At 37.3% G+C, this 19,351-nt stretch overlaps 1 protein-coding gene across 1 annotated transcript in view; it reads left to right on the top strand.

Moving 5' to 3' along the window:
* LOC134806388 (protein O-mannosyl-transferase TMTC1-like) overlaps positions 1–19,351 on the top strand; it is a 163,218-nt gene that overhangs the window by 62,593 nt on the left and 81,274 nt on the right. Inside the window, exon 2 of the mRNA XM_063779639.1 lies at positions 7,476–7,806. Within this exon, the coding sequence (XP_063635709.1) occupies positions 7,484–7,806 (323 nt within the window). The 5' untranslated portion in view covers positions 7,476–7,483. The remainder of the gene's footprint in view (positions 1–7,475; positions 7,807–19,351) is intronic.

Below are 19,351 nucleotides of genomic sequence, written 5' to 3'. Positions count from 1 at the left end.
AAAAAAAATCTTATACATAAATAACAACTTACCCGCTGCTTTGTCTTTTTAAGGTTCCGTACCCAAAGGGTAAAACGGGACCCTATTACTAAGACTTCGCTGTCCGTCCGTCCGTCCGTCCGTCCGTCCGTCTGTCACCAGGCTGTATCTCACGAACCGTGATAGCTACACAGTTGAAATTTTCACAGATGATGTATTTCTGTTGCCGCTATAACAACAAATACTAAAAACAGAATAAAATAAAGATTTAAGTGGGGCTCCCATACAGCAAACGTGATTTTTGACCAAAGTTAAGCAACGTCGGGCGTGGTCAGTACTTGGATGGGTGACCGTTTTCTTTTTGCATTTTTTTCCGTTTTTTTTTTGCATTATGGTACGGAACCCTTCGTGCGCGAGTCCGACTCGCACTTGCCCGGTTTTTTTTAATATTGATTCTAGCGAAAAGTGTCCTACATGTTTCTTGTAGGAAATTTTATGTTTATTATTTATGTATAAGATTTTTTTTGCTATGAGTCATACTTTTCAAATTATTAACGAAAAAATAAAAACAAGGAACCTTAGAATTTAATATAATTAACTTTCTCTCTTTATTATCTTTTTAAATATTTATCCCTGCTAAAAGTGTACTGAATCTTTTTTGTACAAAATTTTGTGTAGATTATTAACGTTTAACAAGTTTTTTTAATATTGGCCACCATTTACGAGTTATTGACGAAAAACTAAAAAAGGGACCTTCACCCCCCCCCCCCAACCCCCCTCACCCCTACACCCTCAGCACACCCGCTAAGCTCGAGGACATTAAGTATGGTTATCTGGACACCACAAGGTATAACTGTGCCAATTTTCAAAATTATACGAATTATTTCCGCAGATTTTTTTTATTTTCTTGAGCTATTAACAAACTCGAATGTCGAAGTAGAAGTGTTTTTTGTCATTACAATCTTTAAATGCTTGACTTTTACTCGTCAATTCAAAATTAGAAAAATAGTAAGTATTACAGTTAGAGTTATAAATTGTTATACATAATTCTTTCTTGTGAAGACAGCTAATTTTATGTACTTATTGGAGCTATGCATAACTCAATAGTCCCACAAATTATCTTAGCTTTGCTAGTATTCTTCCTTATTTTCACTACCTACTTGCCCGAAATTGACTGCTAGAGTTAGACCAAGTCTGCAACGGTTTTGATAGCATAGGCAGTGCAAGTGTTATTCATAATTTCATAGAAGATTGACGTTTAAAATAACACTTGCACTGCGTGTGCAATCAAAATCGTTGCAGACTTTTCTTGGTCTAGCTCTATTACATTTTTAATGTCTATTAGTATAAGTACTATTTTTTGTCTCATAATAATTTGGTATCATTTGATTAGATTCTCAGTTTGTCGCGGTATACACTTATATTGTATATAATTAATAATTATTTACACTCACCGTCTTACCTACCATTTTTAATTTCATTAAGTACTCATCAAAATTCGAATTTGCTAATAAATCTTATTCAATATTAATTGCCGGAAAAAATCCCGGAACTGACAATTCAGAATACCGATGTCGTCAGAATAAGGACGTAGACGTGCTGCGCGGGAATGGTGCGGTGCGCCGCGCGGGGCGCCCGCCTGCTCGTTCTACCACGCGTCTGCTTCACCCCCTTGAAAACGTAAAACTCGAGTATAAGAGCGCCTTAATATGAGAATATACGTGGAATATACCTTAAAATTTTTAACCCGGGTCACATTCAAACTCGTTTTATGAGAATTCTAGTGAAAAAAAACATATACCGAATTTCGCTCATACGAAACTTCATGAAATACATTAATTGTTTACTAATTTATTTTTTTAATTATCTTCGTTGTTATATTTAAAAACAAGCACTCAAAATGTATCTAGAAAATCCTTGATTCGTTAGTGGCACGAAATAGGAGACACACGAAAAATAAAATGACCGCTATTTCGTGAGTCGATTTATTGCAATTTTAAGTTATTTCTATGCATATATTCAATCTTTTTTCTTATCAAATCAATTACTAAGGAACCCACAGAGACACTCCCAAAAACTTTTATTCGAATGGGTTTAGCTTTTCCTTCCTATAAGCTTAACAAGTGAGAGCGCGCACCTTACGCCTAAAAAAAGTGCACGCATACAACACAGCTGTTCGCGGTCCTCTGACAGTTTCGACCATCGTATTACTCTCAGTTTAATTACTAAAATATTGGTTATTATTTTATTGAAGAGATTAAATAATACAGATTTTTTTCATATGTATAATTAGAATAAAAAAATAATTGAATTCCTTATTATTTGCGCCAGAAACAAAACTAACGAAATAACGTACTAACACGAACTTGGGGCCGTTTACCTTAGGTAGTTATTGAGCTTCTCGAGAATGGAGGATATTTTCTAAGATGGCAGCATGGTATAATAATATACTCCGCCTGGTACTCTCTTCCGACCACGTGACTGACACAAGCCTACGTCATCATGCGACAGTGCTATATGATAATATGCGATAGCGCTATATAAAGTGGCAATGTTATTGTGACGTAGGCTTGTGTCACTCTGGGAAGAGACCATGTTTTATTAGACTTGGATGGCAGTGGTTCTCGGCCGGGTCGCCCGAGGACAAATGATTTGGATTTAAAAACAGGACGCGCTAATTGGATATGAAAGAAAAATAATATTTATTTATTAAATACCAATTTCAATAAATTGTTCTCGACCTTCCGACCTTTCACGACTTTCACACATATCCATTGTCCTTTCCCGGGACTCAAACTATATTCATACTAAATTTCGTCTAAATCAGTCCAGCGGTTAACGCGCGAAAAGGTAATGGACAAACTGACATACAGAATTAATTTCGCTTAGCATTTATGTATAATATTTTAGGTAATTATGGATCTGGGGGCCTAGCCGAAACGCATTTCGAAAAAAGATATCGCTAACGAATCGATAAAAAATGTATGGGAATGACAGGTACCGTAGATGAGTCTGTCGAAAAATATTAACGAATACAAAAATGTTAGCCAAGTTGCAATGTTGTAACGAAACGCAAAACATTCGTTACCGGAATTCGATATCTGCCATACATTGTCTAGCCAAGTAACACTTTTGACAAGCGAAATGGATTCGTTATCGCCTCCTATGTGTCGACGCGTAGCGAGAGCTATCCCGTTGCAGATAACTTATCGAAGCACAAGAAAATGCCGTATAATAGTGTTTGTAAATTAAATTTTGTAGTAAAAAGCACACTTTAACATTATTGTGGGCGGCGAACAACGTCTAGACAAAGTCTCGCGTAGACGCAGGCACCGTCTGAAAAATCGCCTCTATTGAAACTGCTTAGGAAAGGACTGCTCTTAGCATTTATGCTACGGGGTCAGATCAAAGGATTGTGGGCCGTACGCAGCATTTTACCCAAAGGATCCAATGTGACCGAGGCGCTGAATACCTAGGTACCTATAGTTACAGTGTCATGGAAAAATGGATTATGCACCCACAAATGCAACATGAAACAACGTCCCTACAAGGTAAGAGTGAGTCAATAACTTATCCCTACTATACCTACTAATAAGTATATAAAATATGTTACTGATGCTAAAATAACTTCTTATGTGTTCCTGTTACGTCTTCAAATATAAACCGATGAACGGTGTAGATTAAATTTGGTACCCATATGCACACTGGCAAGCACTTGTTCTTAAATAGGAAAGTGAATTGAATGTGTAAAGGCAAAGGTATATAGGTAAAGGCTTTACAAATATGGATAAAGACTCGGGAACAAATGTTCTTCACACAAATAAATGCCCTTCCCTGGATGCAGAACCATCACCTTCATAGGCAAGGTCACTACCGACTAGCAATATTGTAGTGTCATCCCATTTTCTTAAATTGATTTGAAAGGGACGAGACTACAGTGTTGCCACTTTTTAATTTCTACAATTTCTTGTCGGACTGTACAGTAAGCTCAAAAAGCCTTGTATTGTGGGTACTTAGATAACTATTTATAGATGGTCAAACCAATTTGTCAGTCAGTAAGAACCAGGAAAACTATACTCATACTTATCTTTTGGGTGCTAGTACTAGAATAAGACAAAGCTAGTATGATTCTCTCTGTCTTTGTTTGAAATGAGACAGTCCTTTGACAAACTATACTTAAATACATAGACAACACCCATTACTCAGGTACATCATCAGGTATCTGTGCTCATTACACAAACAAATTTTCTTACCGGGGATTCAAACTCAGGATTAATATCAGCTTAACCGGCAAGGTCACTAGTCACTACCCACTAGGCCAGACCGGCTGTTGTCATACATATCCAATCCATATTAATGAAACTTTTTTCATATTATGAAACATATTATTGTATTAAGTATATGACTTCCTTTGGCAGGCAGGTACAGTCAGCTGCAGAGAAAAGGTACCACCCCTGCATACCAACTTCTATGTGGTGGTGGTACCTTTTCTCTGCAGCTGACTGTACCTACACACTATATAAAAATTATCTTAACATGTGTTATACACAAAAACATTTAGTTTTTTTTTGTCAACATGCCTATAATATAATTTTATTTATTTCTTAATAATGACTGGTAGAGAATAAGTATTATAAACAAATGTTACCGAGTTTGTTGAAAAACTAGGCATTAATTTTGTTTCAGGTGACTTGGATATTCATTGCAGCCTTGGCATATGAACCAATACTTTATGGTGCTCCAAAGCCAGGGTCAAGGGAAGAAACTATGACACATGTACAACCACAAAAATGTATTGAGTGTTGTTTTACTATTTTAAAACACTGTACATATGTACAAACAAGAAAAGAATGCTTGGCTACTGATTTTATGTTGCCGGCAAAAAATACCTGCTGCATCTTTCATTAATAGATATTCAGTAAAATAAATTTACTTTTTGACCCAATCATTGTTTCATTTATGTGAGTGGTTATGGTGGTTACCACCTTAACCTTTGGTATGCTTAGGAGCAGATCTGCTCCCATGTACTTACCTATATTCAACTTAAAAATGCATTAATTATGATTGATATATAAATGACAAATTTTTGACAGGAGCACACGAAAGGTTAAATATGAACAGCCAGTAACTTAGCGGGTGAGATTACCTTCCCAAATTTCCATTGACTAAATAATAAAGATGTGTTTAATTCATTTTTAACACCTCACTCACTTAGGTACTTCTATTACTGAGTAAACAAAAAGCAGAGACAGTAGGTAATTAAAAAATAATATTAAGTAACAATATGATTTATTAGTTTTGGTTTCACAGGCAGCTTTTATCTAATGCATAACATCTATGTATTCAATGTCCGCTTGACTTTTGTTAATTTCGAAAATGTTTGAAGTCTATGAAGTAAATGAGTTCACTGAGGTTAAACTGATTCGGGCAAACCTAGCCACACTTTCACTTCACGGTTTGAATCATTACTAACGCTTAAAGTATTGTCTCTTCTGGTCAAGTAAGCCAGCAGTGCACGTCCTTAGCACTGGTAACTGCCATGAAGGCGTGATTGCAGCGGCAGCTCTGACTGTACGTGCCAACTTGGTAAGGACTTCTCAGCGTGGAAGAATAGCCCGCGGAGCTCGGAGCCTTCACCGGCACGGACGACGGCTGTCTGAAATTGTTAAACTTTAGGTCAAAATTATATGCAATTATAACGCACTCTTCAAAAATTACACTATATAGAGTTATTTTATCACGAAATTGTGATTAACTAAGTTAAAAAAATACCAAAATATTTCATTTACTTACTGATAAAACAATTATTTTCTCCAAAATTAGATTCGCTGTTCACTTGACACTCTTGACAGCTGACAGATGACGTTTCTTGACGGTTTTGAACGAGAACCACAGACTAAAACTAATTTTTATCGACTTGGCGCGTAGAAAAAGCGTTAACTAAAAAGATTGCCTCTTGGCTAGGTTATTGTAAACATTATCGACCAGTCGCTTGCGATCGTAGAGATCGAATCGATACGGAGCGAATGTAATTCGGCTACGCCCCCTGAAACGTTATTTCGGTACCTACCTATATACCTACTGCGTATAGTAATTAAAAACCGTCTAAGTAATTAAATTGACTATCGATTAGTGTATCAGACTGTGTCTAGACACACATTTTTTTACAATTAATACCTACATATTTACTTACATAGCTTCAAATATGGTACTTAATCGGATGGATGCGAAGGTCGAAGATAAGGCTGTCATAAAAAACTATGATCTCATAACCAGACAACGTAAATTTTATAGCATTTTCGGTGCAGCGGAGTGGTGTTAACGGAATTGGTATAAACAATTTCAACCCTAATGATTAATTAGCGTTAATTACGTTAATATTAACCTTAATTTACCATTTCAGTTGGCATTATCTGTACGAATTCCGTTAACACTACTCCGCTTCACCAAAAATGCTATAAAATTTACGATGTCTGCTCATAACCCGCCAATTTTCTCGTGTTTAAAAGGCGTCACACGGACAGATTTAACTACAACTCGAAGTCAGAACGCTGAATGGCTCAAGCCCAATAAGTATATAAATTTGCGTGTGTACTCGGCTTGTCATTGTCAAGAAGAAGACAAGAAAGGAAAATTAAGAATATGGAAAATATTAATCTTAGGTAGAAAGTAAGTGTTTGCAGGAAATATTTTAATTAGTTGTCAACCCTTTTTTGACCGCCTTTAACAAATATTCACCGAATTATACTCCCAAGTTTTACATACGATAATAAATAATACTAGACAAGTCCATCATGCCAGCAAACTAATCTGAATAACTATTTTTCAATAACGCAGCAATACCGCCGTTATGAATTTCCCGGCCTACGAGTGCTCGGGCGGGACGTGCTCGAAATATCTAATCTGGCATTCTGCTTTTGTACACTAAATTCTGCTCTGGTTTTCTTCATATAAAATGACATTTACAATGTATAGTCGTCATCAGATATATCGGAGCGGCCAAGGTGTTCACAATATCTGAACACGCACTCTAACGCATTGATAATAGAGGCGTGTTCAGATATTTGTGAGCGCCTTGACCGCTTCGATATATCTGACGGCGACTGTACAGGTAACATCTAAATTATCAATCTAACATAGCGTTAATAGTACATTGTTGAAAATAGGCGGGGAATGAGCGATTTCCAGACTGAGCATTTAGTTTGAACGGACGACCTTTGGTTCGAATTTAATACGAAGTTAGGAAATACCATTCCAGCCGAAATGCTTTTCTCAAAAGAGCATTATGAATAGGTAGGGCCTAAGCCTTTTCTATTACTTGCGCGTTTTAACTATAAAGTTTGAACCATGACAAATAATGGAATTTCTATAATAAATGTTTATACCTTTTGTATTACTTATTGACTGATCATAACCTTGTTTCTAACATCCCATTGTTGACTCCTCAGTCTTCAGAATATAATGTGGGTATTAAATCAAAATTTGTTTTGTTACAGTTACCTAAATGTGCAAGTCCCGAAATGTGACACTCCGTATGCGAACACTGAAGATGAAGCGACGGGCTCTGCCCACGGTCCGGGAGGAGCCGCCACGCCTCAACAGCGACCTGGTCTTATATGGCATTGTCACCGCCGCCGCCGTCCTCAGCTACTTCAACAGCCTTAATGGCGAATTCGTGCATGACGACATCCCCGCGATAGTGACGAACCCGGACGTGATTGGGACGAATTCGCTGCGACAAGTGTTCGACAATGACTTCTGGGGTACGCCGATGGGTGATGTCAACAGTCATAAGAGCTACAGGCCTCTGACTTCGCTGTCGTTCAGGTAAGTTTACCTACAATATTTCTATTTCTGTTTTTACCTAGAGGCGTAATCAAAAACTTTAAATATCATTCGTCGACCTTGCGGCTTAGCACGGTCGCGTTTTTATCCCTTGTCACCATGCCTGTCACGTTCTAACAAGTATGTAAGTGCGAAAGGGACGCGCATAGTGATAGTCGATAAAAATGGAACCGTGCTGAGCCCGCTTGCTTCCGTATTCGAGATGACCGTTATGCACAAGTTGAACTGTTGCTAATTAATGAAGATAATAAAGGGATTGCCGTTATTTAGGACAAAATGTATCAAAATCGAAGTTGGTAATATATACCATAAAAACCAGTTTTTAATAACAACATGTTTTCCCTAGTTACACTCTACCGCACTTTCCTAATATCTTTTTCTTTTCTAAACTTTATTTTTCGGTCGAGCAATTTTCCTTAGTCTAGTCCGCAGGCTGGAACATATGTCACTAGAGTATTTGGACACTTTAGACCCACGATTTGTCAATAGCTAAGCTATTTGTTCTCTTCTACCCTCAATATATTTAGAACAAATTGACAACAATACGAGTATGTTTGTCTTTGTAGGCTGTGGTGGTATCTGAAGACAGGGACAGTGTTTCGTGTTTGTTTTAGTTATGTTCTCCGTGTTCACGAATTTTAAACTAAAAGATTTGATAAAAGTAAGAAAAACGTACCTATATTAAACGGAGAGGTCTATATATTTTGATACAAATATTAAATACTGTGGAATGAGAGACTACAAAAAAGAAAAAAAGGAGTGTACCGTAAAATGGGGTGAGTTGGGTGAAATTTCACTTTCAAACCTCGATAAAATTTTATTTTTACATGTGAAAACTTAATGGTGTATATAATAAGTGGTTCGGACGTTTGTATTTTATTTTGGGTAGTTCCATTCCATAACTTTGACGATAAAGAGGAAAACCCACCTCATCCCGTATTGCCTCGTATTTGGGGTGAGAGAGTTTTACATACAAAGGTGATTTTGGAAGATTGTTGGATCGATTTTTTTTAATTATGAATATTACTATAGCTCCATCTTAAATTGGAATACATTATTTTTGTAGCAGTAGCCTTAAAAACCCACCTCACCCCCCTCTCAATCCTTCTCTCCCCATTCATAACCCATAGCTCCCCGCGAAACCTACTCACCCCGTTTTACGGTACAGGGTTTTTAAGGGTCGATAGGCTACGGTACTCGCTTACTATCAGGCAGGCCGTATGCTTGTTTGCCACCGACATGGTATAATGAAACTAATTTCGTTACATTTTTACAGCAGTGCCTCATTCACCGCACTCTCAAACTGCATTTTGATTGATTGACAATCAACACAGTCCGTAGTTACACCGAAATTCGACGACGACGAACGATGTGACAGTCTCGGGACAAGTTAACCCGTCCTCTTTCGACATTTCGCTTTAAAACACGTCCATCAGTTGCATGCCTACGCCACTCATTGAAGTCCAAAGTTGAAACGCACGTTGGATAGCGAACAAAGCGGGATCGCGTCACGACTCGCTCGAATGTCAACGCGGAATATGAGGAATATCCGTTGCAGTGCACACTATCTTTGGGACAATAGCGAGTCAATTTGACTGTTAAGCGGCGCGTACCTACACTGTTTATATCACCACAGGCCTTTGCGTCTATTGCAGACGATTTATGCATTGCTATTTAGACAACGGATTTGGTGACTGTGGAGGCCGATGCGTGATGAGCGGCACGACCTCCCACATTTTTGGCAGATATGAAAGCTCATGCCACCTGAGGTTCCAGCCCCGGTTTGATTTCTGTTCCGGTTGGTTTTTTGTTTATTACTGTTTATATAACTAAGAGTTAAATATATTAAGAGGAAATACCTCAGATAAATAGACACTTAATTGCTAGATAATATTATGTATTCAATTTTTGGACTATGGTTAGGTAGTTTTACAGTAGGTAACTGATCTGACAGCTGCACAATGCACACGCAAACTACGTCTATACTAATGACCTATTAGTAATTGTAAGGCCAATATCACACCCCGCTGACCACCGCCCCGACGGGGAGTTACGAGTAGTAACCGACCTTATCTACCGCATGCGTCTATTGTGTGAACAGACCATTAGGAGGATATCTAATTACTAAAGGTTTATTGAAGTTAATTAACAGGGCCTAGAGTTAAGACCAGTCTGCAACGATTTTGATAGCACCCGCAGTGCAAGTATTATTCATACGTCATAATTTCATATCATAGAAGTTTGACGTTTAAAATAAGTAACACTTGTACTTCGTGCGCTATCAAAATCGTTGCAGACTTGTCTTGGTCTAACTCTATCTATGCTGTTCTCTATATTTACTTGGAAGTACTCCAAAATGTAAAAAGTGACCCTGCTGCGTGCGTTTAAATTATTGTAGTTAAGTATCTTAGTATTGCAACCGTAACTATAAACCATGTCATGCTGTAAAGTATTACTGCTAGTTTACTGCAAAAACTATTACTTGTGACATTTTATTACTAGGTATCAGGCTTATAAGCGGTTTAATTTGTCTCGTGGAAATATTATTATAGCCTCGACCTCTTTTATAAGAGAAAACGCAGTCATGATTACGAATTATGAGCACGGGCATTTATTCTGAAATTTGGTACATTGGTTGATATAGTCATAATATGCGACTAGTGCATTGAAATTGTTTTAGTTTTTGAATAAGTACAGAATAAGTACCTAATAGTATTTATTTCATACAGAATGGGCATGCCTCATCCCGAATGAAATTACCTCTCTCCACACAGATTGTCTAATATTAATACATATAAACAAAATCTCAGTTCGATTAGCAGCGCTGCACGCTGTGACGGAAAGTTTGAAAAGTCAGTGTATTTTCATTTGTATGTGCAAAATACTGATTTAGACTTTTTTACTCATCATTACCTATTAATAATTTAAAAAGTTTTACGCGATTAAATTCCGTGTAAATAATAATTTGTGTGTGTTGTTGTAAATTTTAGTACAAAATAGCCCTTTCTTCTACCACGTTGACGTGTAGGTATAAGCCTAATATTTTCAACAGATTGCCCTAAAGAACTTACACACATATTGATACTTATAGGTACAGATAATATATGTTATGTAGAGCGTACATACATTTAAAAACGATTTTTGTACTATGGCGCATACGGGCACCTATATCATTCCGCTGATCCCTAGCTGGCATGTGCAATACTTGTGTTGCCACGTTTTATCTGAACAAACAGTACATCACGTGCCTCAATTTCGCATTCCCCAGGGTGCAATTATCAAGACGTTTGTAATTCGTCTCGCTCGGCTCGAGCATCATGGAGTAGGTATTAAGTGACACAGATTAATATCAGCAATTTATACCGTCCGACGCTTAATTTGACCGCGGCAGGATCGTTTATCATTCGACTTCGTTGCAATAAAGTGTTTGCTGTGCGCTCTGAAATGTACGTTTTAGAAAAATATGGTTTTGTCCGATTTTCACTAGTTCTTTTATACACGTTGGCCAAAAAAATAAGTGCATTCTCATTGCCTGGGAGGTTTTGGGATTATATTGAGCAACTTTTACTATGGGACCAACCCCGAAGACGCGGTTTAAAACTCATATACCTATTGGTTGGTTCCAACTGGTAGGAGTATGTGTTTTATGTTTCTTTGAATTTGGAATATTTAATAATAATTATGTTTTTGAACGATTCGAATTGGAATTGGTAAATAAGGGCAATTTTTCATACTGTGAATCATAATGGATTTAATAATAACACGGTCGGTGTTACAAAATTGGATGACGTTAAAATTTGTCTAAAACTGTGATTAGATCTGTGACTAGATTCAAAATGAGCCTAGGAGCGTAGGCTCATTTTGTGGGAATCTTGTTTACATATTATATCAAAGCTTAATTATTGCTAGGTATTAAGTTCATAATAACCTACTGCGTGGCAGGGCGTTATCACAACTAATATACTTACAGGTAATACTTAATACAATTAATAGCAGCATACAGTTCGTTAGTGAAGGCAGGTAATGAGCGTAAAGACCGATCTGAATTCACTAATACCTAATCATAGAGATTGCTTTGATGTTAACTCATGTTCAGCCTCTTTGAAGTTTTATCTCTAATGTACTCTTTAGTTTATTTGATGAAATATGATCACGACAGTCTCAATGAAATCATGTTGTATTTTTAACATTGAAAAAAAAAAGGAAAAAGATTTTTTTTGTTGTTTGAAAAACACTTTAAAACATAGTTTATATTACTAATGAAAGCAGATGAATATAAAATATCGTATTACTAAGTAAATCTACCTACCAACAACATTATTTAATCTTTCAACCCAAAAATAACTTGTTTACAAATACACACAAACATTTGTACAAAAATATGACAAAAACCATTACGGCATTACAAGATTCGGAGACCTTTTATGGTATCTAAACCTTGCAATAATATAAACGTCGCTGGGAAATACATATTTTTTATACTGTAGGTCCCCTTTGCTTTCTCAGCGGGGTCGGGATTATAATAAAAATATTATATACCTAAGTGTTTTGCGATCTTGGCCCGTTTTGTTGACGGGTAATGTTAGAGCGTGCGTGCGGTTTTGTTAGTTTTATTGTTTTACTAGCGACCCGCCCCGGCTTTGCACGGGTTAACAAACTTTACACCTAAACCTTCCTCAAGAATCACTCTATTGATTGGTGAAAACCGCATGAAAATCCGTTCAGTAGTATTTGAGTTTATCGCGAACAAACACACAAATATTCTGTCTAAAGAATGACTCACGCTAGACCGGGCCGGGGCCGGGCTTGAGCTTCCGGCGCTCCGTTTCACCGAAAAACCACGTGATAACCGATCAGCTGTCATAGAAAATGACATGTCGGACGCCTCGGTCCGGGCACAGCCTGGTCAAACGTGAGTCATCCTTAAAGGGTAAATTATCTTATCTATGTTGGTTCTACCCAGCATAATATTTTACGTGTCCGCTAAAGATCCTAACTTGCGCCGCAGATCCCACAATGGGTACAGCTTTATCCTTTATGTTGGTCATACATTCGCGTCTCCCTTGGCTTTTACTGCCAAGGTAAACCCTCTCTAATTTATGTAAGATGCAGCGATCGTGCGTTCACATTGTTTGTTTTTAGCGTTCCGTACCCAAAGGGTAAAACGGGACCCTATTACTAAGACTCCGCTGTCCGTCCGTCCGTCCGTCCGTCCGTCCGTCCGTCTGTCACCAGGCTGTATCTCACGAACCGTGATAGCTAGACAGTTGAAATTTTCACAGATGATGTATTTCTGTTGCCGCTATAACAACAAATACTAAAAACAGAATAAAATAAAGATTTAAGTGGGGCTCCCTTACAACAAACGTGATTTTTGACTGAAGTTAAGCAACGTCGGGCGGGGTCAGTACTTGGATGGGTGACCGTTTTTTTTTTGCCGTTTTTTGCATTATGGTACGGAACCCTTCGTGCGCGAGTCCGACTCGCACTTGCCCGATTTTTATATACCTCGCTCGTACTCAATATTAGTAAATTACGTAGACGGAGACGTCATATACGCTGTCAGTTTTGACATTGTCAACGACTCATATTGGCTGGTCCGACCGTTCGACATGCCTTGATTGTAACTGTGACTATGTTTGTATGTCAGTCTGTATGTTACTTTCTAATACCAAATTGTTAGACCGACTGCAGTTGAAACTGCAGCTGCGGCTGAAACTGACATAGTTTGTTTAGTAGTATCAAAAGCTTAAGCTCTGCTAGATTGACGTCTAGGGCTACTTTGCCCTTGCGATAAGCTCGGGGGATGGGAGAGAAAACAACAAGCGGTCAAGTGCAGTCGGATTCGCGTTAAGGGTTCCGTACATTTGTCAATTTTTAATAATGTATTTTTTTAATGTGGACGTGAATGAAATGTTTTTAAAAGCCCGTAGGGATCGAATCAAAAACTTAGTAATTAAGTCCGACTCACGCTTGACTGCACATTTCTAATAGGTTTTCCTGTCATGTAAAGGGCGAGGACGGGGGGGGGGGGGATCGAACAGACAGACAGACAGATATACAGACAGACGCACGAGTGATCCTATAAGGGTTTCGTGTTTTCCTTTTGATGTACGGAACCCTAAAAAAAGAGCAATGGAGATAAAGAGGATATTTAATTTATATGTTCGCGGATCGCGGTGTTAAATATGTAACCCTTGTACTTTTAACCATTGTTTTACGCTTAACAGTTTTCACAGTAATCGTCAGTGAAATGCAAATGTATGTTTTCATATCAGGGACTACCGTTTTAAATAACAGTGAAATAGGCCAGTAAATATTTAATGTAGGCTGGCTGATAGCTTTGAAACCAAAGGTGACGTTCAGATAGCAACGGCAGCTGGCAACTGCCTTATTGTTGCGACATTACGTCTTAGATCTGTGTTTAAAATTGCGCAATAAAATGCACAGACAAAAACTGTATAAGCGAATCCCTGTATTACTATGACTATGACGCTTACTACCTTTAGTTTTGGGTGATAAAATGAGGTAGAGAACTTTGAAACTTTGCACCTCATTTAAATTCAGCAACTTATCTTTTACTGCTCTGTCGGTAACTGTCGTACCAGTGTGACATCGCAAGAACTTGTTAATATAATGAAATCAGAACGTAACAAATATGTAAATCTAAAAATTTTAGCTCATTTTAACATCTCTATTTAACTAAAGTCCGAATTTCGTCAAAAATGTTTGTATCCTTGAACTAATACTTACTGGCAGTGGCAAGGAAACCCAACATATAAATTAGTATTTACTTAATTTAAGTACCACAGATTATTTTCGGTGGCTGTATACATATAAACAGTCATTGTAAATTTTATAGCATTTTTGGTGCAGCGGAGTGGTGTTAACGGAATTGGTATAGATAATTCCAACTGGGTTAACGTTAATGTTGATTTAATTAACGCTAATTAATCATTAGGGATGAAATTGTTTATAAAAGCCCTTCCTTTAACACCATTTAGCTGTACCGAAAATGCTATAAAATTTTGTCTGCATATAAATAATATGTACCTACTTATTTATTTTCTTGTCTTTGTATTAATTATTTTCTTGCCTTAGATTCTCTCATTGTACCAATGAGGTACCTACCCGCTACTTTGAAACTGAAACTTACCCAATTTACCCATCCCTAAGGCATAATCGTTTGTAATTCCTATCAAAGGCTTACAAGCGGATGAACGTTTGAGGCCAGCGGTGAGCGTTTTACCAATTAAGGCCGATCAGACCACTTACCACAGAATAAGTAATAGTATTTTATACAGAACGGGCTCCAATCCGCCCCGAATGGAATTACCTCACCACGTGGCGGCAGATTGTTTACACATTCACAAAATTTCAGTTTGGTTAGCAACGCGACGACGGGAAGTTAAAAATGCAGTGTGTCATGTATGAGTGCTTGTCTAATAAAATCTTTTTTTGTACTACGATGTCTTGGTAACGTCAAAATATTCACCAGACTGCTCTAACTTATACACACACTCGTGAGAGTGGTGCATATACACTCTACAGACATGCCGTACGCACATTGACACTAAAACGATTTCCGTACTACATAATTATGTCCTGTGTAATATATGTAGGTTACACACGACATACGAGTATGTAGTCTGTTCCATTGTTCGGTTGGCCTTAGACTTGCTCGCGTAAAGCTTTTGGAATTCCACCATTGAGCGAAGCTCACTGGCGTGGCTGCGGCCAATTAGGTGTTCAGAATTTTGGCAGCAGAATAGACTTATTTATGCCTCGACACGGCTGGAAGCGGTCGAAACGGATCTTAGATAAAATATATGCGGTTAGTAAAAATATATGATGTGCCATAAAACACTGTCAAATCAAATATGCCGTCGATAATCGATTGTCCCCGTTTGTCTTATTGATTTTTGTGTTTGTTAGAAAGAGACATAATTAAGTAAACTTATTTATAACGACAAATATAACAAGTACGAGTTTTAAGAATAGGTAATTGGATTATTCAGTAATCCGGCTTTGGCTTCTGTTCACAATCGTACTAACTCTAGCAAGCGCATGCTGTGCAAGCATTTTCCGCCAAAGCTTACGGGTCAATAAGGATTTTTAGTAATCCTTTATAGTAATTTTTTATAACAGTGAAATACGGCCCGTAGGAAATGTAATGGAACGCTCATTTGTTTCTTGCGTAGAAAATGTATGGCATAGTACTTTGTGGTTAAGAAAAAACAGACAATTTTTGATTAATATCTTAACGATACAACGTAATCAGATCAATAAAATAAAATTTAAAAGATTTTGTATTGGGCCCACTTCTTTTTTGGATTACAAAAAATATATATTTTTCTTCTATTTAAAAGTTTACACAATACATCAGCAGCAAATCATTGTGATAATATGTAGATTAGATAGTATAGCTATAGCTGCAATCGAACTTTACAAATCTCAATTTGATTTGATATTTATTACTTTTTGTTCATTGTTTTCGTTCAATTATTTATTAATGTTTTAAAACCTTCTTACTACATACGCCTGTCCTTAATACTATGACCACATAATTATAAATACAATTTAAATAAACATATTTGTCCTGTAGTAAGTATAAAAGATATATTTAACGCTTCCAGCAACTAAGTTGGCATGACTTATGTATTTGTATTCAGAATAACCTGGCACACGCCGGTACCGAGTGTATTTAGTCATAATAATTACCTACCAAATAAATGTTGGCCCATAAAAGGAATGAGCTTGCGTGATATATGGTTCTTTAGAAATACATAATATGTTGATTAAAGCTCCGAATAAAGCTTATTATTAATGTAGAATACACACAAAATAACGAATACTTAGTTATTTACGAGAAATAGTGCGAGAAATAGGAAATTACCTATTCGCACGTGTATGATACAACGTTCTACAGTACATACGGCCCTTTAAATTTTCGACTTAGTTACGTAATGTGATTATTATAGCACCAGTATCGTAATGTAGCACCAGATGTACTTAGTTATTCACCATAAAAGTATAGGTACTTAGCCATAAAACACTTAAACAATAAAATATGTAAAATTGATCGTTCGATTCGATTGCGATGTGGATCATTCTGTGACTGTACGTATTAATAGAGGCAATCGTTTAAATATGATAATTACTTATAAATTACGTAGAGTGACGTAATAAAGAAGTAGCCTATACTTAGCAGTGGGTGGATACAGGCTGAATAGATAGACAGATAAATTGAAGTGTTACGTAAAAGTAACTGGAGTGTAATTATTAATTAATATAGATTACCTACTTAGTTGCTCTGTTTAATTAAAACAGTAATAATCTAACTAGGTATACCTTTATTTAATATATACATTTTATTTCTCCGGGTCCGGTTATGTCAAAGGAAATCTTGGGGCTGGTTCTGATTTAACAATTGGTTACGATTATGATATTGTTTTGATGCGACTGAAGATCGCTACCGCTGATTGGTGTATGCGAAATGGAATGAATCGTGGATGTGACGCGTACCAGTCACATAAAAGATTATATTATTTAAAGTTTCGCGTTTTGAACACATATCAAGTCACATTTATAGACGGGTCTATCGCGAATTTATTTTAGTACCTTTATATAGGGCTGATTTAGACGATGCGAGAACTCGCATACGAGTTTCATACCATTGCGGGTTTTGATTGGTCGGTTGAATTGGACGTAACCACGGTCCGCAATGTAACTAAAATCGCATGCGAGTTTCGACATAGGTTTCACTGGTCGTGGTCGCGGCTAACCCCGTCCCGTCCCGGCCCGTCTATAAATACGCATTAAATACTACCGCTAATACGCATAAAAGATTGTCAAGGTCGAAACAAAACCATAACAAATTTGTTAAATAAGAATTGCCTCCATGTCAACGTGTGCGTGGAAAGTTTGAAATTATTAAGTCGGTCTGCAAGCTCCGTACGCCGTCATCATTCATAGCTGTACGCATCTCCTTTCACGCACAGAGTTAATGGAAGAAGACACGCAAACGGTTTTTATTTGAATTTCTTGGTGTAAGCCATAAGCGAGTGGCGGTTAAAGGATGACTCACGCTAAACCGGGCCGGGCCCGAGCCGAGGCGTCCGACACGTCATTTTCTGTGACGGCTGATCGGTGATCACGTGGTGCTTTTCATAGAAATCGAAGCGCTGGAAGCTCCGGCCTGGCCCTGGCCCGGTCTAGCGTGTCATCCTTCACACATTCGCCGCTGAGCTACGGTCGAAGCGCTACGTCGTGGCTGATAACATGGGCTTCCCGGTATGTTGCGAAAATGCTTCGTAAAGGCAAAACGACAATGTGTCTTGATGAACGCTGAATGGGTTAACCGTACCTAACCTAAGGGCAAGTTCAGTAGGTAAACATACTGAATGCCTTTATATGACAACGTAGCCAGACTAGTTACTATACTAATAGTACATTTTATTGCAAGTGTTAATAATTTTAAGTGTATAAATATTTTAATTTATAACATAATAGTAGATTGTACAACAAGGCCATAAAGTGATCCATTTTTACCCGAGGCAATTTTTTGGTCTGAGCGAGGCGAAAACCAAAATAGTAGACGAGGGTAAAAATGGACATTTATGCCCTTGTTGTACACTCTGCTTTTCTTCTTCTACTTCGACTGCGAGGAAAATAAAATAAAATTATATTTTTCACGGCAATTTACACCACGAAATTGTCGTAAAGCGAAAGAACATAATACATAACCAATTCCCGCCAACTAACTTTTTAATTATTTTTTAAAATTTTCAACATGTGATCAGAGTTTCAGACGCTTGGTTTTCTGCCAAGTCAAACATTTCGGAGCATTTTTGAACGATAATCGACTCCTATTTTATGTGATTTACTAAATTTAATGACAGAAAATACGGATTTCTAATAAATTGTAGCAAAAATAAAATAATATAACAAGTTTTGTCATCTACACAATTTTATTGCTCAGTAAAATTGTGCAATATGTTTTAACTGTTTGGCTGTTGAGACCGATTACCTTAGTCTTAGAAGAAAATTTTACTTTTATGCTCTAGAGCATAAAACGCGATTTTATGTCGTCTACGCACGACATAAAGGTGCACTTTTTGAGCATGAGAAGTGAAAAAAATAATAAAAATCATTAAAAATACTTCATTAATGTAAATCAATTTCTGAGCATGACCTCGCTTCCTCGCTATGTAGGCTATCGGCACACTTTAAAATGAAAATGCCCGCGTTAATTTAATTTATGTACCTACTGCACTTGATTATTTTAAAAACTATGAAAATGTACTACGACATGGTCGACATGTACAGGAATATAACATGTTAAAAAGATGTGAATGAAAACCGGATTTTAAATACATGGAACAAAACTTCAATGATTTCTCCGAAACAATTTTCTCTGGGGGTTAAATCGACCCCCCCTCCGGGACCCTATCGTTTGATTCATACTGAACGGGACACCCTTAGCTAAATTACCCTACCAATTGCCATTCAAGAGGTTGCACGCGAG

This window comes from Cydia splendana, chromosome 3 (genome assembly GCF_910591565.1).
Source record: "Cydia splendana chromosome 3, ilCydSple1.2, whole genome shotgun sequence".
NCBI lineage: Eukaryota > Metazoa > Arthropoda > Insecta > Lepidoptera > Tortricidae > Cydia > Cydia splendana.
Note: the sequence above shows the minus strand (reverse complement) of the source record. Positions and strands in the feature narration are given on the sequence as shown.